Source organism: Bombus bifarius, unplaced genomic scaffold (genome assembly GCF_011952205.1).
Source record: "Bombus bifarius isolate JDL3187 unplaced genomic scaffold, Bbif_JDL3187 scf7180000008233, whole genome shotgun sequence".
NCBI lineage: Eukaryota > Metazoa > Arthropoda > Insecta > Hymenoptera > Apidae > Bombus > Bombus bifarius.
This window is the reverse complement of record NW_022884528.1, coordinates 155,330-178,500: the sequence shown is the minus strand read 5'-3', so window position 1 is coordinate 178,500 and position 23,171 is coordinate 155,330. Positions and strand designations below refer to the sequence as shown.

General features: G+C 32.3%; 2 protein-coding genes across 5 annotated transcripts; both read right to left on the bottom strand.

The window, feature by feature from the left end:
- Window positions 1–900: 900 nt before the first annotated feature.
- Window positions 901–5,798, bottom strand: LOC117211424 (glycosylphosphatidylinositol anchor attachment 1 protein). The gene is made up of 10 exons (XM_033455266.1): window positions 5,657–5,798; window positions 4,424–4,641; window positions 4,110–4,266; window positions 3,601–3,809; window positions 2,926–3,143; window positions 2,384–2,571; window positions 2,104–2,231; window positions 1,725–1,918; window positions 1,485–1,655; window positions 901–1,222 (listed from the first exon to the last, which is right to left on the bottom strand). Exons 1-10 carry the CDS (start codon window positions 5,796–5,798, stop codon window positions 955–957), a joined length of 1,893 nt encoding a protein of 630 aa, XP_033311157.1. The 3' UTR covers window positions 901–954.
- A 1,110-nt stretch (window positions 5,799–6,908) lies between these two features.
- LOC117211423 (PRKCA-binding protein) lies at window positions 6,909–10,136 on the bottom strand. Of its 4 annotated transcripts, none has more exons than XM_033455263.1 (5): window positions 9,977–10,136; window positions 9,748–9,794; window positions 8,431–8,749; window positions 8,165–8,360; window positions 6,909–8,005 (listed from the first exon to the last, which is right to left on the bottom strand). In XM_033455263.1, the coding sequence occupies exons 2-5, from the start codon at window positions 9,783–9,785 to the stop codon at window positions 7,308–7,310; spliced, it is 1,251 nt and encodes a 416-aa protein (XP_033311154.1). In that variant the 5' UTR covers window positions 9,786–9,794; window positions 9,977–10,136; the 3' UTR covers window positions 6,909–7,307. The 4 variants fall into 4 exon arrangements, with proteins under 4 accessions (XP_033311154.1, XP_033311153.1, XP_033311155.1 ...); XM_033455262.1 differs by lacking the exons at window positions 9,748–9,794; window positions 9,977–10,136 and adding exons at window positions 9,306–9,362; window positions 9,491–9,741; XM_033455264.1 differs by lacking the exon at window positions 9,748–9,794 and having other exon boundaries at window positions 9,977–10,125.
- Window positions 10,137–23,171: the final 13,035 nt, after the last annotated feature.

The window sequence follows — 23,171 nt, the reverse complement described above, 5'->3', positions numbered from 1 at the left end:
CAGCGGCATCTCCATGTCTCCCTGATGTTCACCTCCCTTGTTGATCAGCTCGGATCGCCACTGGTCCCACGCGTCCTCCTCGGAGATTCCAAGTCTTCTTCTATAACCTGACCCTCACCCATCTCAATTCCGTATCATTTCTGCGAACTTCGCCCGTAACATATGTAAATAAAGGCATTTTTATAAATATATTTGTGGTAACTATATTAAGATGTTATCTTCTGTTATAAGCTCCATTTTTTCGAGGCATCACATGCAATACATTTTGATAATCTTTGATAGATTATCAAATTAGTAATTATGGCGTCAAAGTAACGTGTGTGTGGAACCTAAAAATGCCCAGTTTTAATTGTTGCACCAATAGATTCTACACTTTAGAACTTATATTTTCTATCTTTGTATTTTACATGTTGAAAATTACAAGATTGCGAAAAACGTCAATAATTGTTTGTTCCCTATAGTAAAGTTTTTATTTAAGTAAGCCCATTTTTTATTTGATATTTATTTTCATTATGCAATAATTTAATTAAAATATTTTATAATCACATAAAAAGTTGAATACATTATACAAATTAAATTTATATAGTATTCAAAATCGAAAATAAGCTTCAGATTTTTATTTAAACTTTTGTGTAATTATACATTTATTATCATCACAGTGAAAATAATACAAATGTGGAAATCTAGAATCTCAAAAATTCAACTTCTTTCTAAATATTATAAATAAGTATTCTATACCATGTATAGTAGGTAGTGACTGCCTATTGAGTCTTAATTAAGAAGAATAAATAATAATATAAATAGTTTTTCATATTGATGAAATGTGATACTAACAAATTTTTTTTATTATACAGTATACAGTATTTCATAAAATCCTTAGATAATAATAATAATAATAAGTTCTCATAATTATAATTTTTATTATAAAAAGAACTATTTACACATATTAGGAATTCATACTATATTAAAACATAAAATGTTCCAAAATATAAACCAAATAGGAAACATTGTGGAAACTGTTACATTATATAACCAATTCCCATAAATCATTGAATCCATGATACTAAAAACAAATGCTTGTTTTGTAGCACGATATCCTCGAAATAAAATTGAGGGGAGGGAATCAGAAAAAAAATATATGTATGTGTAAGACATTATGAATAAACTTGCAATCATAAATGGATGTAGAAAAACCCACATAAAAGAAAGCATTTTGCGCGATCTGCAACATAATTTTATTATAAATTGTAATAATTCTAAATAATATTCCAGTCCTTTAAAAATGTTTTTATGATATAAAAGAATAAGAAATAATAATTTGTAATTAATAATTTTTTGTATTTAGGAAAAAGTTTGTAAATTAATAAGTTATGTGAACTATAATATTTCAAATATTTTAATATAAATCAAATTGGACAATACGTTTTATTTTATATTTTGAAAAATATGATCTAAAAAGAATTTAATGTTTAAAATGTACTTACTTGGTGAGATTTTGTTTTGGTGTTATTGGTAGAACAAATACAAAAGGTACATAAATTACAGCAATAAGAAGTGCCAAAGAAAAATTATGCATTGCTATGCACATTAATACAGTGCCCAACTCTACTAGTGCAATCACACAAACTAAAGCTGCATTTTTATACTTCATTTGCCTAGAAGTAACAATAATTAATTTAAGTATACCTTATTATGGCATCAGTTAATGAATTAACATGAGTTACCTTCTAGAATAAAATGGCCATATTAATGTTAAGATAGTTATTGCAACAAAACCGAAATATATAGAGTCTTCTGTATGAGAATTTACTTTTTTACCAAAATAAGTAAGTGGGAATGGGGATGTTGCAATTACAACACCACAAATATGGCTCCATAATATTTCTGACATAATAATGCCAATGTCAAATCCATCATCCTATAAAAAAAGTATATGTTATAAGTATATAATACTTGTTATAATTGCAGAAAATATATCAATTTATGGCTTAAACAAATATTCTATATTTATCTATATTCTATAAAATATTAAATTTTCAGCTTATTTATTAGTTAAAGTTATTTATTAGTTAAACATGTAAAAAGAAAGTTAAAAAAACAAACCTTTGACTGTTTAATAACTGTGTTTTTCTTATCTTCTACAGAAGTGGATACTTGAAGCCTTTGCCAAATAGAAAATGCTTTTACAAATATCCCAGCAATAATTAAGACTAAAGATCTTATATAAAGTCCTAAAATATTTTTTCAATGATAATTATTTATATTTCATTACTAAATATATAAAGACTAACTCTGTATATAATTATATATTGCAATGGATTTTTTATTTTCTAAGCTTGTAAATTTTTTAATAACGAAAAATAAAACATTAGTTTTCACTCACCAATAGAAATATAAGTATCTGTTGATGGAAGCAGATAAAAAAAATAAGATTGGTGAAAACGTTCTAATAAATTATTTAACGATCGTACTATACTTTCTACAATACGACCAATTTGGTAAAAATTTCCATTAGAATTTTGTTGACCAGGCTTTTCAAAACCTTCCAAAGTAATCGCTTCAATACCGAACCTATAATAATATTAATTAAAGGAAAATTATTAAATGATGAGAAAACCATAATAATTAAAATACAATAATCCTTATTGAAAAGTAAAATAATCAGTATTTCTCACAAGAGAATTTGTAAATCTGACCAACCAAATAAGACATAAAACAGGATGGTTTTTGTTTATACATTAATTAATACTATGCATATTAACATCATTAATTTCAGTAATGTTATTTTAATCTGTTATTACAAACGTTTTGAAATATGCTAGATAGAAAAAAATACTTTTAGATTTGTAAATAGAATCATATATATGTATTAGGAATAACAAACTAACAATAAATCTTTCATGATTTTTTATAGTTATTAAATACCTATGGAAAAGTCCATGATTTCCTGTTGGAATTCCAGTAGCTTGACTTGTAATCATCATCAGAAGTGTATTGAAATGATACCACCAATAGTTAAACTTATTTTTATATTTAACATCAAAACGTCTTTGAAATGATTGTCGAATTCCTTCCTTGGCTATCATATTTTGTGCCAAATTAAAAAGATCTAAATTGGGTAATCGACCATTTAATCCTTCTACCTAGACAAAAAGGAAACTTTATATGATTCTAGACAAAATGATATTTTTACAAATTTCCTTTAAATTATCTACAATTTAAGAATAATAATATTTGTCAAATAAATAATAATTACTGCATAAATTGAAACATTTTGGATATATTCAAGTATTATAAACATCCATTCATTTTTTCATTTCATTTCTTTCAATACAGCTGAAATAAAAATTTTAATTTTGTTTAACAAACAGATGAATGAGAGACGATAAATTTATTCAATGAAATTGACTCTTAATCTTTTTTTTGCTTTAAAATAAAATACAACATAAATTATTTAAATATTTTTGTACATAAATTTACACATGTTCAAATCTTACAGAATAGAAAAGGATTATTAGGTAATTAAAATTAAATAAAAATATATAATAATAATTCTACTCTAGAATTTTAGTTAATTAAAATTTAATAAAACAAACATACTTTAACATCAATAGATGTAATCTTCATTGAATGTAATTCCAAATTAATAGCAGTTTGAATGGAGCCAGCACGACCAGGAAGATCTCCAGATACAAGTATACCTTCGTTACCACTAGTAACTCCATGATATGCATCCAACCACGCTTGTATTCCTAATTGTTCATGTTCTGTTATTAGGAATACAATATCCTTTGCCCAGTATTTCTGTTCTATAAATCAAGTTTTTAATACATTATTAATAAAATAAAAGTATATAACTAAATAAATACAAGTAATTATATTATATAAGAAATAAGCATAATCCTTATATAGAATTACATTTTTATCTTTACACATATTGATTTTAAAACTTCTATTTATTTTCATGTTCTTGTATGATATTTATATACTTCAAAACTGTTATCCAAGCCTATTTGTACATAATACAAAGACACTTCTCATTTTATTATAAGATAATACTATCAGAATTATTAAAAAACAATTTAATTATATTTTTTGTAAATACTTACTTCTACAAAATTTAGCAAATGCGAGAAGAAGAGCAATAGAAGGTGCAGTATCCAAATAAATACTATTAATTGGTCTAAAAGGGACGCTAACTACAATTGCTTCTGTACTAGCTGCTCTTGGAGCTCTCATAATCCCATATATATTTTGGCCTGTAAACTATAAATGTACCAATCTTTATATCTTTACGAAATACCTTTTATATCTTTCAAAATTTTGTCTTTCTTTGATGATAGTATAACTCACTTAATAATTAATTTAAAGAAATATCTGAGAAACTACCTAATAAAAATAAATGATACGTTTTTTCATTTACCTGTTGCTCTTGAAAAGGATATACTAATGTGAAATTATGTGTAAAAACATCCAAATGAAGCTGATTTAATTTTGCAGCTAACCAAGCATATGGCATTACATCGGGATATCGTTTCATTTCATGGATTAAGTGTATATAATACTGTTTTGCTGTTTGCGCCAAGTTACTTTCTTTCGTAACCAATCCTGGCAATAAAGCATTTTCAGAGAAATAGGTATCTACATGTTTAAAAAATACACATATTTAGGACATTTATATATTAATATTATATATATATATATGTTAGATTGATATTATGTATAGTATCCAAAATATTGAATAATGTATGGATGATGCAATAAATACTATTACTACTTTGTATTGGAAGAATTAATTTACATATAATATAGTTCATTAAAATAAATAGTTCTATCTACCAGAAAAAAACAAAAATAACAGTTTGTTTAAAGTCAGACCTTTATTTTACTTCTTTATATAATATATTCCATATTTTTAACTTTTTTTTATTTGAATGCAAAAATCTTCAGGTAAAAACAAAAAATATTAAAAAAAATGTTTTATTTACATTTATATTATATATAACTCTTAGATATATTCTATAATTTATAATATGTTGAAATGCTGAAATATAATCTCAGTTCTATATTGCATATTTTTGTAAGTAAATTGCAGATTTTTATGTACATTCATATTCTTTACAATATAATTAAAAAGATAGACTCTCAATAGAGAATTGTTTTATCTATTAAGTATTATAGAAAACATGATACTTTGGGTATTTATATATTTTTTTATTTTATGTGTATTCTGTGCAATCTTGTATTTTCAAATTTCCTATAAATATATAAAAATCTGCAGTCCACTTACAACTTTAACAGATGACGTAAAATACTGAATATCTTCATAATTATTTTATAAATTCATATTAATAAGACATATTTTTTCTTATTTTAATCAGTATTATACAATCAGTATTATACACCTTAAAAATATTTGATCCATTATACAAAACACATTGTATAAATAATATTATAAAATATATGTATGATGTCATTCTGATAATAAACTAAAATAATCTATATATAAATCCTATTTTATTTATGTAGCAAATATAGATAATAAAAATAATTGATATTTATAATATTAATTACTTATGTTAATATTTTCTATTAGATTATCTTTATAACATAACCTAATTTTTTGTTGATTTAGATAATACAATTTCATACTTACTATCGTTGAATATGGGCAAAGCAAGAAGTAATATCCAAACAATACCGCTAATGTATAAGAAGAAACAAAGTGGTCGTTCTCGTTTCAATAAAAATTTTATTATTTTTCCAGATCCTGCCGTAGGATCCGTTAATAACCCCATTGTCAGTTCTACCTAGTTCTATTCATTTATGCTGTATTCGAGAGAATCTCTGGCTGCATATATCCATGTTAAACTTAATTACTATCTTACTAGTTACTTGATAAACTTTATCATATTATAGTTATGCTATTAAAAATATATATGTATATATATACAATATCTTAGATATAATTAGTTTTATTTAGTTTTAATTAGAATGAGTATTTTGAAATTAATACTTAAATTCGTACATTTGTTTAAAAAATTTTAATTGATTTTTTAATAATTTAATATACATTACTAATCTATATTGCAGAAAAAATGTAAAGTTATGATACTTAACGTTTCAAAAATATAAATTTAACTTCTTTTTAACAAATCTTTTTAAAATGAAATTTTTACTAAAGAAATCAATGAGTTTTCTATTTTAATATTATGATATGTAGTATCAGTATTACTATGTAATAGCATCATAGTAAAATTAAATACAAACATTAATGACGAAAAACATTAAAAAATTACATAATAGATATGAATAAATGCATAAATAAATAAAGTAAATGTTTAATAAGCATATTAGTTTAACTTAAGTTATAATACATAAAATAATTATTTGTGATTTACTTAATCCTTACTTTTTAATGAAACAGATATATACTAATCTGAGATTTTTTAAATAAACAATTATTACATTTAGAAAATAGTTAAAAAAATATGTAAATATATTGCAGAAAGATTTAATATTATTTTATGTTTGTGATAATATTTTGTATTCGAATAAATATAAACATAAATAGTTTTTAAAAATTATTCTGAGCATTTCATAATATTGTCGAAATATGTAGATATGTTTCATGATTATAGTTTCGTGGTATTTACAGATATTAGTACAAAAGATTGTACAGAATCTTATTGTTTAAAATCAATTAATACTGCAATATATATATGTAATAATGATAGATATACATTATATATTGCAATTTTTATACTTTTGCATAAGTATTGTTATAGAAAATTTTTTTCATATTAAAATATTTCAGTAAGTGTTTGTATAATTTAATTTGATCATACTTAAATAATAAATATTAAAAATTTTTAAAATATTTATAATTTTTACAAAAATAATATTCATTTGACATAGAATATACATTTATTATAATAGTTTAGAATGTAACAAATACATTTTTATACCTTACAATGAATACTTATGTATGAAGACAATTTTAATTAAATTTAAATATTTTTAAAATAGTAAAAGAAACAAAAAAAGAAAAAAAATATATAATACAATATATATATATTTCTTTTATACAGATTTGTTAGAATTATATGGTTCTTTTTAAATAATAATCTTTGGTTTCGTTTTTTTGTATTATGAAAAAGAATGAAACTAGGGCAGAATTCCATTAAAAGTAGTAAAAGTATGTTACACTAGAAAAGGCTCACTGTATATATAATATCATTCATATTTAAATATTAATAAAATATCGTAATAGTTCATAAAATTCTTTGAAAGCAAGAAGCACATTGCTACATATTGTTAGATTCTGATGTTATTAGTGGAAAGTTTTGTGTATCTATAAGTAAATCTTCATTTATATTTGCTTTTTCTTCAGGTTCAAATTCATCTACATCCTCTCCATCAGTTATTACTTGAGGACCAGTAGATTTATATTGGAATGCAGAATGTGATAAATCAACTTCAACAGGAAATAACATTGCAGAGGATAATAAATCTCGTGTATTAGTATAATATTTTGCTAAACCAGCTGCAAATTTTTGCAATTGCCATACGACATCTTGAACATGTTTATTGTCTAATAATTCGAGTTTTACAAGTACATCTGATCTAAGTTTACCAAATTTTGCACGAGCTTCTTGTCGACATCTTAAGATTAGACGATATTCATAATTGCCTGTTTCCACTCGATAAAAAGGTTCTTGTATTGATGCGTAACTTTGTTCCTCATCATCCATTTCTTTTATTTTCAGACAATAAGAAAGATATTCAAATTTTGCATCAGCATATTTGCTTATGGTTAATCGAGTATCTGGAATAGCTTTGTGAAGATATGTGCCTAAATCATTTAATATAGGTTTCAAATTTTTTAAAATCGTTATTCCATATTTTTCCATTTGTCTATGTTGTTCACCAAATTGTCTGAAAGCTTCACTAGCTCGTGGTTGTGGTTCTCTTACTCCTATTGCAGCAAAGGCATCACCAAATACTAAAATATGCAATATAATGATACTTAAAATATTAAAGCAAAATATTATTGTAATATTTGTATATATATATAATCTCAAAATTGAATAATTTTTGACACAGTTAAATTTAAAAATGAGTTTTGGAATTTGATAATTTATTTAAAAATGTATAACAATACCTTTGTATATTTGTATTAAATCAAAAAAACTATGTAAAGTAGCATTAGCATGGGAAACTAAACCTCTATACAAATTTTCTGTGCGCTGCAATGCCATTAATCGTTGTACGAGTGCATCGTTACAAAGAATGGCACGTGATAATCCAAGTGCATCTGCTGTTGCACTTCCCATTCCTTCAATTAATCTATGTTTTACCTAAAATTAATTTAAGGATTAAAATAATGTAACCATTTATAATAAATATATAAGTTTGGACAATAAATACCTTTTTCAAAGCTATATCAAGAGTACGACCTTGTTTAGGATCGGCATGTAATTTATTATAATTAATACTGACTTGAGAATCACAAGATTGTATCATTTTTGCAACTTCTACTTTTGTCTTTCCTTTAACTGATACTCCATTTACTGCTACAAGTTCATCTCCTGATTGTAAAGTACCATCTATAGCAGCAGGTGAATAGTCAAAAATTTGTACAATATACAAGCAGGGGCATAATGGTGCTCCGCCTCCAATACTTATGCCAATAAGATTACTGCTATCTTTTTGTATTACAATATTTCCAGAAGTTATGGTCATACCCCTGTATAAATTAATGTAACAAAAGAATACATCAATATATTGTTTCACATAAAATCCTTGTATAATACTTATTTGATACAATTTACTTCCATACTCATATTCTTAGCATGAAATAAGTTATAAACATATTTATTATAATAACAATAATAATAATAAATTAATAATACTTCTTATATAAATGCATATAAATATATAAAGTATGCTGTACATTAACATAAAACTATCTATTATATTATTGTTTATATTTTAACAGCTAACAATGTGCATAAATAGATACAAAATAATTTTAAAAGCTTAGAGGTATGACATTTCATAAAATAAAGCTTAATATATAGATAAGGAAGAATAAAACAATTTAAATACAAATCTGTATCAAATAACTAGTCAAAAAAAATCCTTACCTGAATGTTCTGATAATAATTAAATGTTTAGAAATATTAAACTAAAAAATACTGAATTATATTATTAATTTTTATGAAACACTATAAACAAATTAAGTACCAATTAATACATTAAAATATAACTTTAGCATTAAACACATTATTATCAAAACTTACGTATTATTGGGTAGATGATGAAGAGACTGATCTTGACTGACCAGTTCTACATCTGGTCTACGTTCCATAATGATTAAAAGAAACAGAAAATATACAGTTTGTAACATCTCTTAAATATATTATAGAAAATGTTAGTAAAAGAAATTTAAATGAAAGATAAGATAGTGGAACATAAAAATGCATACATGCGATCTTCCATTGTAGTAAATTGATGCAATTGCACATTAGCTGATGGCACGGTGGTTAATGGAACAAAACATTCTTTAGATTCATCGACAATATTTGTTACAGTTATATTACTTGTAGATAGTACTGTTTGATCCACTAGACTATTCCACCGTACCGTGGCATACAAACATGCAGTTTACAAGAAAAAGGAAGCATATTTAAATTGAAATGTAACACATATCAATAAGTAAATAATCAATTGTATGAAACCAACATCTTATCTTCTTCGAAGAAGAAATCATCATAATCCATGCTTGCAATCTGTAATGTTAATAAAGATTAAGTTAGTGTTCAACACTTTGATTTCTTAGATGTAACGTTACTTATAATCAAATAAAATATTTTAGTGATATACATTAAAATCCTTGTATTTTTAATTTAATTTGTGATAAACTGTAGCAGAATAAACGCGTAACATTAAAAACAAATACTAATTCTAATACCTTTATGAACTATTTATATTAAAGAAACAAGTCAATATGACACATATAAACTTTACTTCTCAGTTCCAAGGAATAAATATAATCGATTCTTTGTTACTGTATGTTACATCGTTGTCATATACATATATGTAGAGATGTGCATACAGATTCAAATAATTGAAAACAAATTAAATTAATTTTCATAACCGATACTTTTTTTATAGATATATAACTTTCTACGAAATTTTTCTTTTGTAAATAATTACTTTAGAAACATTTATTGAAAACATAAACATAAAAGTAAGTACATTTTACTACTGGTTACTTTACGCGTGATTTTATTGGTACTGATAAATTTTCTAGTAATTATAAGCAAGATCGTATAAACAGATCTCGACACTTGCTAGAGAAAACTGTCCGAAAATTGAGTCGTGAGAAATCAACATGGAAGACAATGAAGTTCTAGTTCTTTAAAGATAGAAACGAACAGAGTGTCTCTGCTCGGTGTTTCGTTATGTGAATCACGAGACCCGATTATATGATCTTGATCCCCGTTACAAGGTTCCCTTTTTGGGAATGACCATTCACGATCACGTAATTGGATCTCAACACTCATATACAAAAAAAAGCACCGAAGCGACTCAATTTTCAGATGGTTTTCCTTAGCAAGCGTCGAGAATCGAGCATGTTATGTGAGGTACAGGTGATACAATACATAATACTACCTTGATCGACGTAACAATGAATTCCACTTTCAAAAACGTTTGCACTGATAAATAAATGTATGTGTTTTCCTTACTACATTTTGCATGCAAATTTTATTAATTCTCTAAAAATCTATATATTTTAATAAGTAGTTAGGAAAATATAATTTTTAGTACAAAACTTCCAGCCTACATGCGTCACTTTTTATATTTTAACATTTTAACAAGTATGTACATCGTTTCGCATATATTATTAAGGGTTATTTTAATGAATTCTTGATATCACATGACGCTACGTCCTTTATGTTACTTCTTTTGTTTGTCTGTGCCACGAGTTGTATAGGGCGCGACGCAAATAAGTATTCAGATAACCAAATCTGTTTTAGCAGATTCTGTTGGAAACCTGTTACCAGTTTTTGTGTACGAGAAGTCTGCAGACTTGACACAGGATCTATTATATTCGGTTATGTTAGTAAATTGTCAGCAAAAATATAACAGAACCTGTTGCAGCAGATTAGTGGTAGAAATCAAGCAGTTTCTCAAATTCAACCATTTATACATTTTTAATACAAGCGCATGTTTTTTCTTATTCTTTTTATTATTATTTAATTTGTACTTTACAATTTGTCCAGCTGGACATTCGGTAAATTTTTCTAGTTTAATTGCTCAATAACATGTAGATGGCTACCCCCAGCGGGATACCATCTTCGAGTTTGACTATTTTATTTCTTTAGTGAGATCAGTGGGGTGTTTTCTTTTTAGTCTTCTTTCTATGAGAGTTTTGCTCGCTTCAGCAGCAGTTGGTTTGAATGTGTTGCCATTCTTTCCTTGTATTTTTTTGCGTACCTGCCGATTTCTTCTTTGACCGTTGGTATTTTTAAGTCTTTGTGTATATCCTCGTTTCTAGCACACCATGAGGTGTTGACTATTGTTCTCAGTATCTTCGTGGATGCTATTAAGACCGGTAATAAAACTTGAACGGAAAAATACATACACGCTAAACTAATGTGTATTTTCAACCAATCGCGGGGAGATGCAATCGCGAGGAGAGACATCAACGGGAGTCGTAAATTCCCGTTACGATTATAATAATCGACACCACGAGTTGATCGATCCCCTGATTTCGGTTAAGATAATAGGGGTGATTCAGTTAGTATAACACTGTGATTCACAGAATTATAAATTATATATTTCCAACACTTAAGTTACACTGTTGAGTAGGTATAAATCGTAGATAACAACTTGTCGCACGAAGATAAGATAGATATGCACACTAGAGCAAAGCTCTTATAATTGAATTTAATATGTTAGTGGACGTAGCACTAGAGGATACTTAATAGAGGAGGTGAATGTTCGACAATACCGAGAACCGACTTAGATAGTTGATGTGAGTTATACTCCTCTAGCGTTATGCTTAGACGTTAGGCGTTGGATTTTGTACTTAGTTGTTGACTTTTCTAGCAGTGTAGAAGAAGTAAAGTTGGGTGACGATGCTGTGTCGAAGGAAAGCTAGCGATGGGTGTGTCTAACGCACGGGACCATCGGATTTGTTCATGACATTTTTGGTCAGGAAAGTGAGGGCAGTATACGTTGCTTCTGATTGGATAAACGTAGGTTGATGGACTAGGAAGGGTCTTAGCCGCCCTCGATAGAAAGTTGCTAGTGGGAAGCATCGTACGTGAGAAAAACTAACTTTCCCGTGTCAAGCCGTAGTAGATAATACTCTTTAGAAAGTAATTTAGGAAAAAGATGTTTGTTGGGTCTGAAGGACCTTAGCTAGCAAATTACTGGGATTTATGATGGGTCCGTAAGACTATTGAGGGTACGCAGCAAGGATGAGCGGACATCTGGTTCCCGTCTGGCCCGCGGGGAATGGCCTGGTCTAGGTAGAGGGTCGCCCGACGTAACATAATGAAAGCCACGGATAGAAAATAGCTTTTTAAGAAATCGCTTCGCTTGCCCGGTATGGCATAGGTCGTGTACCCACCGTTAGCACACAAAAAGTTTCTTACTTGTGTATGCCCTCGAATATTTCAACAATATTTTTTACTATACACCATAGGTCTGTCTAATGGTGAGGTCCAGATACTTCACCTAGATTCTCATCTCGACTTCCGCTTCCTCCAACCGTAGGTTATACCTGGCTGAAGGTGTCCCGTGATGGTCCCTGGTGCAGATCCACAGGGTTGTAGTCTTCTCGGGGACGCAGTCCCAACTCTAGCTCCAATCCTCTAGTTGTGGCGATCACGCCCCGTGTCATCGGTATAATACGTCAGCGCCGTGTCCGGGGCCATCGGCTTCCGGAGCATCGTGACGTAGGTCAGATCCTAGAAGAGCGACCCTAAAACTGATTCCTGTGGGACCCCACGATGCACGGCCGAGTGCAAGTAACCTAGGCTCCGTACTGCTTCTTTTACATTTACATCATTATCTCTTACAAATTGCAACAGTTTTGTCCAATATTTGCTACTCCATCAAAATACATCTTAGATATGATATGTCCGTATGGTGTCCGGCCACTCTGCGCGCAACCCGGGATCCATCTCTCGGCCGAGGCGGCTACTAACTGTGCAAATATAATTAGTCGGACCGCAATGATCCTAAGGAACTGTAATAAAACTAAGCATTTGTATTTTACCGTTAGGGCCCTTAATCGTTATAAAATATATTCAAGTCGAGACGTTCCTTATGGTTATTATTCCATCACTGTTCCATTCCATTCCAACGTGGGTTTTCCCATTTTTCCCGGGATTTCCACCCGCAAGCAATCAGTGGTGGGGCGACCAACACCCAGCAAGAGTTTTCCTCTACGACAGCATCGTCATCGAACTTCACTGGTTTACTATCGTCAGATCAGTCATCATCTCTAGACTGATTTTCCATCTTTAGAACAGTCAACATCTCTTGACCGGGTTTCCACCCTTAGATCAGTCACCTATTTAACTTATATCTATACGCACCATGCATAACTGTCTATATCTACAAAGTTGTTGGAATAAAGTGTATATTGTAACCTGTTAATACAGTGTTATAATCAATTCAACCACCCCAATTATCCTAAACGAAATAGGAGATCGATCATTTCGTGGCGTCGATTATATAGTCGTAACGGGAATTTACGACTTCCGTTGACGAGCTTCCTTGCGATCGAGTCTTTCCGCGAACGGTCGAACATATTGCTTTACCTTAAAACATCAGTGGCTAACACATATGAGTGTAATTTATTTTTAACAAAATGATGAACTGTTATCGTTAAAAAGAATTTTATATTTAAATTTGTTCCAATGAGTTTGTTATAATGAAGACATATTTTGCTTTTTCCAGGTTTTTCAAAATTCTATTTTCAGTACGCTGACAATCATTTGCATGCAAATTGGCAGCAGATGTAGACAGAATCTGCTTACAAATGCATACCCATGTTTTTGCACTAGGCTTGGCTGTTGTACGCCGAGCCTGTTAACAGAATCGAGTAATAGATTGGCGTTAGAAATCAAGCAGATTCTGCAAACCTAACCTGACAGCAGATTGGTAGCCGAAAGATATCATAATCGGACGGTTATCTCTCCAGAGACTTTGCACTTAGAACAAGGCCGGTTGGAAGTATTGATTCGATGGTTCAATATGAAAGCTCTTATTGGTGCATCAGCAATAAATAAAACGCCTTAATTTTATTGACACCACATTAGAATAATATGAGTTATATTCATAATGAATATATTGAAGAAATCATTGAGATCACGCTGCTCTTGCGAACTCATGTAAATATCAACAATTATTGGGCTTGTGTATGTTACGTCTCTAATCACGCACTGAATCGACCACAGCTGAATGGTTCCTGCTTTATCTGAAGTACATCCATTTGTACTGAATTATGATTTCCTTCTAATATTCAATATAAAGGAAACATTGTTACGGTATTTCATAACTTCTGTTTCGCCATTCAAATGAATACTCCATACGCCAGACAAATGAACTCGAACCTAAAAACAATATCAAAGAAATTTTTGAAATTAAAAAGGTTCTAAACACAATAGTAACAGTGGAGCAACCTAAACATAAAAAAGACGTACCGCAATGCATACGGTGTCAGTAATAGGCACACACAAAAAATTACTGCAACAGAAACCCGGCGTGTGTCAAATGCGCAGAAAAGCACCTAACAATAAACTGTCCATACATAGGAAAAATAAATGAAGTAAAATGCTACAACTACAATAGAAACCACCCAGCTAGCTACAAAGGCTGTGTAGTCAGAAAACTACTGCAACGTAAACTGTTTCCGCCGCTTCGAAACAGGACACACAACAACTTTCACGCGCAACAGGATAGCACAGAAACTGTGACAACACCAAATCTACAGCACGTAATGAACAATAACCACAGTAACACCAACACCGTTGGTAGCCGAAGCTACGCGCAAGTAGTTAACCAATCGCCACCCTTGGACAACCAAAATCAGAACAATAACAGCAACGACACTACAGAAATCAAGGAACTGCTCCAACAATCCACCAAAAACACCGAAATGCTAACAAAAATGATAAGCAAACAAAACGCAGTTCTCAGACAACAAACGCAACAAATCACAGTCATGTTACAACTTCTTACAAACATGCTAAGCAAAAAATAAAGACGGACACGCTGAAAATAGCAGCCTGGAACTCAAACGGCCTAGAACAACGGGCCCTAGAAACTAAAACATTCCTGTATAACAACAATATAGACATATTACTTGTTTCAGAAACACACTTCACTCCAAAAAGCTACATGAAAATACCATATTACACCATATATGATACCAAGCACCCCTCAGGAAAAGCACACGGACGGACCGCAGAGATAATAAGAAACGATATCAAACATCACTTACACAGCCAAGTAAGGAAGGAATATACCCAAGCAACCACCCTTACAGTACAAACTAGTAGCAACCACATCCAGTTGTCAGCAGTATATGTACCACCGCGACACAAAATGACAACACAAATGTCGGAAGAGTACTTATACACTTAGGTGACAAGTATATCGCAGCGGGAGCCTACAATGCAAAGTACACGTTATGGGGATCAAGAATTACCACACCTCGAGGTAGAACCCTGGAAAAATACATTAGAAACAACAACCTCAATGTATTATCCACAGGAAGACCGACATACTAGCCGACAGACCTGAGCAAAATTCCTGACCTACTCGACTTTGCAGTTACAAAGGGTCTAAACGCAAATAAATTAAAAATAACACGCAGCCTCGAGCTTAGCTCCGATCATACACCCATAATAATTACATACAGAAACAAACCAATACTTTATAGCAATCCAGAGACACTATGCAACAAAACCACCAAATGGCAAACTTTTAAAGAAATAATCGAGAGCAAAACCAACTACAACACAACTCCAATTGAAAACACCCGAACACATCGAACAGGCAGTAACAGCATTGGCAGAAACTATCCAAGAAGCAACATGGACAATCACTATACCTGAACCAACCAACAGACAAACAAAAATAATTCCACCAGATATACTTGAAAAAATTAGAGGAAAAAGAAAAGCGGAAGCAAAATGGCAAAAACATAGAACAAAAGAAAACAAAAAACACCTAAACAAACTTGCAAAGGGAATAAAAAACAAAATAAATGAACATAACAATAACGAATTTTCCAACCACCTTTACAACACATTTACACCACATAATATCAACAACACCACCCCCAAATGCCATACGGACGAGAATGCGTAAACCACTAGTACCTCAACTGACAAACACTACACCATACCTGAAACAACAGCACAAGAAATTAGAAACATAATCGAGAAAACAAAAAATAATGAAGCACCAGGAATCGATCTAATCAATGGTAAAATCTTGAAAAACCTTCCGCCAAAAGCGATAAGGCTAATAACAATAATATTCAATGCAGTACTAAGAATTCAATACTTTCCTAAACTATGGAAACTGGCACAGATCATAATGTTACCTAAACCAGGCAAAGACCCACATCAAACTACATCTTACAGACCAATATCACTACTTCCTGTGTTTTCTAAAATACTAGAGAAAATAATATATGACCGCATAAAGCCTATAATAGAGAAGAATCAATTAATACCGGATCACCAATTCGGATTCAGAAACAAACACTCCACTATAGAGCAGATGCACAGGCTTATCAACGAAATCATACTAGCATTAGAAAACAAACAATACTGCACAGCCCTCTTTATGGACATAGAGAAAGCATTTGACAAAATAAACCACGAAAGCCTACTACAAACAATCTGGAAACAATTGCCGGAGCAAATATACTAATTAATAAAATCATACTTAAGCAGCAGAACCTTCATAGTAAAAATCAAAGACACATACTCTGAAGTTAAAGAAATCAAGGCAGGAGTTCCGCAAGGAAGCTTCCTAGGACCAATTTTATACACACTATACACGGCCAACATAGCAACAACTACCAATAGCAAAATACTGACATTCGTGGACAACACAGCTGTACTAGCCAGGCGCACTAACCCAGAAACAGCAGTCAAATTACTACAAGAACATATCACAAAAATAGAAAAGTGGCTGCAAGATAAACAAATGAAAGCAACCCCCGATAAATGCAACCATCTATCTTGATATCTATCTTGATATATCTTTAATTTTACTAATTTATGTGCTCATTTTTTCACGATACTGTAATGTCCTCACGCGAGTGTGTTTGGTACTATATATAGTTTATCATCGAATGAACTAAGATCTAATTCCTCTACGTTTATTGTGTACATGTCATAGATTATAGACTTTATACGATTCTGAGATACGATTCTTTTCCATGTTCACTCCATGACATTTTATGCAATCTTTGAAACATACTCTACGCATCAAAGTGTCGTTTAATACTATTCATTACTTTTTTACATATTTCTGCATGGGATAAACGTGAATTGGGTGCATCTTCACTCACAGTCCTACAAACTCCGTTATAACCGCACCATTCTTTTTCTCTTTCGTCCAGCCCGGTATACTTTTTCGTTTACGGAACACAGTACTCATTGTCTCCCGCGTAATCACTCGTGACGAACTGACGTATGTTTCGCTTCATAACATCATATGGGTTATCGCGCGTAGGCTCTTAAATCAAACTGTCCGTACAATATGCGACAAAATTGGTCCAATGATCAGTCTCGCTCAGCACGGTTCCAACGAGTGAATAGCTTCACGTCCGTATGATTGCGCACATTTCCCATCGATTTCCCAAAGACCACGTTATTAATTAATTTAAACAAATTCTTGGAAAAATCTTTAGTTGCATTCGTATAAAGTCTGTAATATAAATCGTTATAATTACACAACCGTCCGATTCTTGAAAATACGGTGTACTTTTGTCAATTTCAATCCGTCATTTGAAACGTTGTTGAAATAAGTATATGTTACATATTGGAGTTTGTTATCGACTGTTGTCAAGCAGTCTTTTTTCTGCTGTTTGTCCCTGTTCCTAATGCTTCAACTGAACCGGTAAGAGGTATCTCGTGACTCATACAGTGGAGCAGAATTTACATCATAATTAATATTATCGATCCATCGAAAACCTCCGGGGAGCATCGATTGAAACATAGCCGAACCGTACAAATTATTTACAGTAACATACAATTTCAAGTCGGCCCATTTCACTGCTCCTTCAGTAAGAGTCCTTTACTTTTAAATATTTTACGTTCCTGATTAATCATCTGTAGGTAGATACTTATTTTCGAGAGGCAGTACCTATGCGATCATTGATTCAGCCACCGCGTATTTCCTACTCAACGAACAATAATATATCGACATCGGTCAATGTGGGAAATCCATATTGAAATTCTCGATGCAATTGCTTCGAAAATTGTCGAAAACATTTGCCAATAACAGTATGTCTAATTTGAGACGCAAGTTGCAATAATCTCTTAACATCTGGATGTGGAAACGTGACTAAACGTTCACCGCTTGGAGATAATTTGTTTCGGACACAATTGTCGCACATTCGATTGTGAAATGATCCAGTGCGCGCGAGAAATATATCACGCAATTTACCATAAGATATTAGGTAATCGCATGGGCAGACACCTTTTCTGATAGAAGATCAAAATCACAATCTGGAAGATGTTTGAACGCGCTTCGTACGATACACAACTCACTCTATTCCAATTACAATGATAGTTTATTGAAACATGAACTTAGAAATTTGAAGGAGTTAATGAAACAGAACTTTTTAATGAAAATGCATCTCACTTTAAATATCGGTAACAGTTCTACTTTACCATCAAACGCGTTAACAAATTCTTTAATGATAAATGCCTGTAATAACCGAACAAATATTGGAATGCAACGAGTACAACGAACGACAATTTTTAATTTTGATTACAACTCGAGTACCCAAATCGCGACACACGCCTGTAAAATGACAATGATCGCGAACTTTTACATCGTTCGCTTCGAACAGGTTTTCACATATGTAACAACGAATAACGCGACGGAACTCTGTTCATTGTTCTTTGGTACGGCGATTTATCGAAACCGGTTTCCGAACTATCGCCTGTATCTTACAACCTAACTCGTACAACTCCTTTGCGGAACATTGCATACTTCCCGTCTCGCCGTGATAAGCGCCATAGCCGCACAGTGACTGGTCGAACGTACAGCAAACGTAGTAACCTATGCTAAACGTCCGGCGATGCTGATATGCTGACGTACTTCCGTGCCCTTTTAGAACAGCATCCTCCAGTAAACATTTCAGATCTGCGTAGATAAAAACGATGTACGCTCCTTGTAAGCATGTGTCTTGGCCCTTATCTTCTTCCATCAAAAATATCACTGCGTAGTTGTTCATTTATTCACGATCGATGATTTGAGCGGTCAAATTTTCTTGCGATAAAAAATAGTGGAAAATTAGCAACTGAAAACGAAAAAAATCAGCATTTGTCAAATCGTATACTCGGCTGAAAGTGATATGTTACCCACTAGTTGCAAATGTATTCACACATCGGCGAGTACTTTTTTGCATTGAAATCAGTTTGGAAAGATTTCTTATGTATTGCGCAACGGACTTCTCCAATTTTCAACGAATGTTGACATGCTTGGCCTGTTTTCACCTAGTTAAATGAAACGGTACACATGCGTCTTTTTCCAATCTATAAACATTTATAGATATATCTTACGTGTCTCAATTTTGCCAACTTGATTGAACATCATGAGCAAAGTACGCTCGAGTGATGCCAGGTGTAACGATATGAACGATATGAAACACGTGTTATCATCACATTTGATATTGATAACCGGCTTTTTCAATTGTACGGCCTGAGACTAGGAGAGGCTGCGACCTGCAGGACAAGGTTGACACTAGTTTCAATTCACCAGCTGATGCGATATAAACGCAGCCGCTGTCTCATTCTTGAAATTTTTCCACCGAATAAAGAATTTATAGGACAAAGTTACTTTATTTTTAAAAGGAACACGTATAATGCTAAAAGAAATACCTTTTTCAAGATCATTTTCCTTTGTGACTTCTCAAGATCATCGGTAATTTTTAAAATGAAACCCTGTATTATTCTATATATCAATAGATAACTTTTATAATCTCCTATACTAATATACTATAAATATATTCTATACATATATATATTCTATACATAGTATTTATATGCGTGTCTGAAAATTCTTAATTTAGAGACAGTATTACTTTACTTGCATATTACAAAGTTCATATACAAATTTTTCCAAAATTAAAACTAAAATATTATTTAAATTGTGCATTTCTGGATACAAGTACTTGAATCCTTTGTACGCAGTAGAAAGAAATATTTTGTTGTCGCTACTGTAACATCAATCCACATCACAGACCAGGCCACACACCGCGGGCAAGTAACCAGATGTCTACACATCCTTGGCGCTTACACTCAGTAGTCTTAAGGACCCACCATGGGTCTTGGCATTTTTCATAGTTAAGGTCCTTCAGACCATACAAATATCTTTTATTTCAAGTGCCCCTTTTACATTTATTGTTTACTACGGGATAACACGGGAAAGTTGGTTTTTCTCACGTTCGGTATCTTCCGTTAACAACTTTCTCTCGAGGGCGGCTAAAACCCTTCCTGGTCCACCAACCTTCTTATTATCCGATCGGAAGCAGAGTCTACTGCTCTTACTTTCCTAACCAAAATTGTCATCAACAAATCCGATGGTCCTGTGTCCTTAGACACACCCACCTCTAGCTTTCCTCAGACACAGTATCGTCACTAAAACTCACTCAGTCTCTATCTTTAGAATAGTTAACATCTTTTTTCCGAGTTTCTATTCTTAGACCAGTCGCGTACTTAACGTATCAGTGTAACTAGGTTTTACATAAAGTTGTTGGAGTGAATAGTGATTTATGTGTGTTAATTCAGTGTGTATTCCATTGTGATTGCTGAATTCACAATAAAGATTAATAAAAGTAAAGTTGATAGTCGTGTTACGGCTTAACCTTTTTATTTTATCATCCAACCCTCATGTTCACGTGACATTTTAGCGGTCCTGCCAAGATAGTGAAAAGTGCTTGTTGAGACAATAAGACATCCAACCTACGGGAAAAGAATCAACTTGGACCACGGTCATCTCTAACGACGAATCCACTAACAGCGAATCCGGAAGCAACCTGCAAAGCATAAAGCATCTACGGAAGCTAACAAATCAAGGTAAACGCTGGATTCATTTTGTACATATAGAGATAGGAGACCTTCTCTTTTCTTTTTGCACGTGGAGAAATCCTCATGGAAACTCCACAGCTGCTAATAATCGGTAACAGCAGAGGAGTATCGGACTCTTACCGACTAAAACTCCACAATGACCATGCTACGCGTATGACAGGAGTGCTCTAGGAACTTCTTACAAATTATATTCCTTTGCACCCCTTTCCCGCGTCTTGTTGTTCGAGCCAGTTCTAACAATTTCCTGACTGTTGCATTTGGCGTTAGGGGGGCCATTGTCCCTAACGATATCCCCTCTTCTAGTCGCTATCCGTTGGGATGGCGATGAAGTGGCTCTAGGCCACCTGACCGCCATCGCCCTCCATCGCGTTATTCTACAAGGGTGAAAGTTTCTCTTTCTCTCCCTTTCTGCTCGCACCTTTGCGAGCATAATCCTCCTCGCAGAGGAGGCGGACAGCCTCATATTCCTGTGGCCCACTCAGCATCGCTTCTATGATCGCCGAGGGGGTCAGTCTTTCACCTATGACGTGCCGCGGGGTGTAGCTGGACAGCTCCCACGCCGAACAAAACACCATTAGATTAGCCCTTTCATATGTTTTATTAACTGCAGATTACAAACTGAGGTTACTGACTAAAGGACCGGGGCTTTTATTTTTTTATTATGACTTATATCTTATGGGTGGGGGTCTGGCTGTTGTCTTTTCTCTTAGTTATCACAATACTAGGTGTTATCGACATATCCAATGTCAGCGGATGCCTGCCTCTTGGGTGGTCGTTACACCTGCCTCTTGGGTGGTAGTTACACCTGCCTCTTGGGTGATAGTTAGACTCCCCCCCCCCGCCCTTTGTAGAGTGAACTTAGTTCTCTAAGTTCTTGCGTTTCTTTAGAATCGATGGATGGAATTTGGCCTTGGGCGGTGTTGATAATTCAAAACTTACTCTTGATTTCTTTTCTGTTCCAGGGTGCACAGGTGATATCGATGCGTAAATGTTTATAGGGACGGAGGGTGTTGCAGTACTAATGTTGGGCGTATTACTAACGATGTTTTTCTTAATTTTTCAGCAAAATATGTGAATACACATTTTGACATCTAAGGTTCCGAAGAGTGTTCTGAAGGTTCTGAAGAGAGAAATTACTTTCGATCGGTATTAGTTCCAATCCTAGCACGAGGGTTGTGCATGAGATGAGCGTCCTGAAAAGTATGGTTTAATTCTGTTACCATGTATCTTCCTAATTTGGTTATTGATTAAAATTTTGTAATAAGGAGTCTTTTTCGATGTGGTAAGGATCTAACCATTCATCGTCCAATTTATCTGCTATGTGATCATTATGCACAAGAACCGCGTCTCCTTCTTTAAATACGGTTTGTGTTTTAATGATTTTTTTCTTGTTGATCTCGCATGTAGCGTTTTCTACTTTGTCCAAGTGTTTGTCCAGCTAGTGTCTCGTATTTGTCCAATTGCTTTCCATAGTGTAAAGATTTCTTCATACGTGTAGTTGGAGGTTCTGGATATTGAGGATGGGAGGTTAGCTTTCCGTCCAAAGGTTAGTTCAAAAGGTGAAAAACCGGTTGCATCGTGTATTGCTGTGTTATATCTTAAGCATATGAAGTTTAATACTTCATCCCATTCTTTGTCTGAGTCGTTTAGACTTGTTCGTATCATGTCTTTTACCGTTGCGTGTGTTCTTTCTAGGGATCCGTTAGATTGTGGGTGAAAGCTGGTTGTTTTTATATGTTTTATTTTAAATGCTTCTTCGAATTTCGTCATGAGTTCGCTAATAAAGTTGTGTCCTTGGTCTGT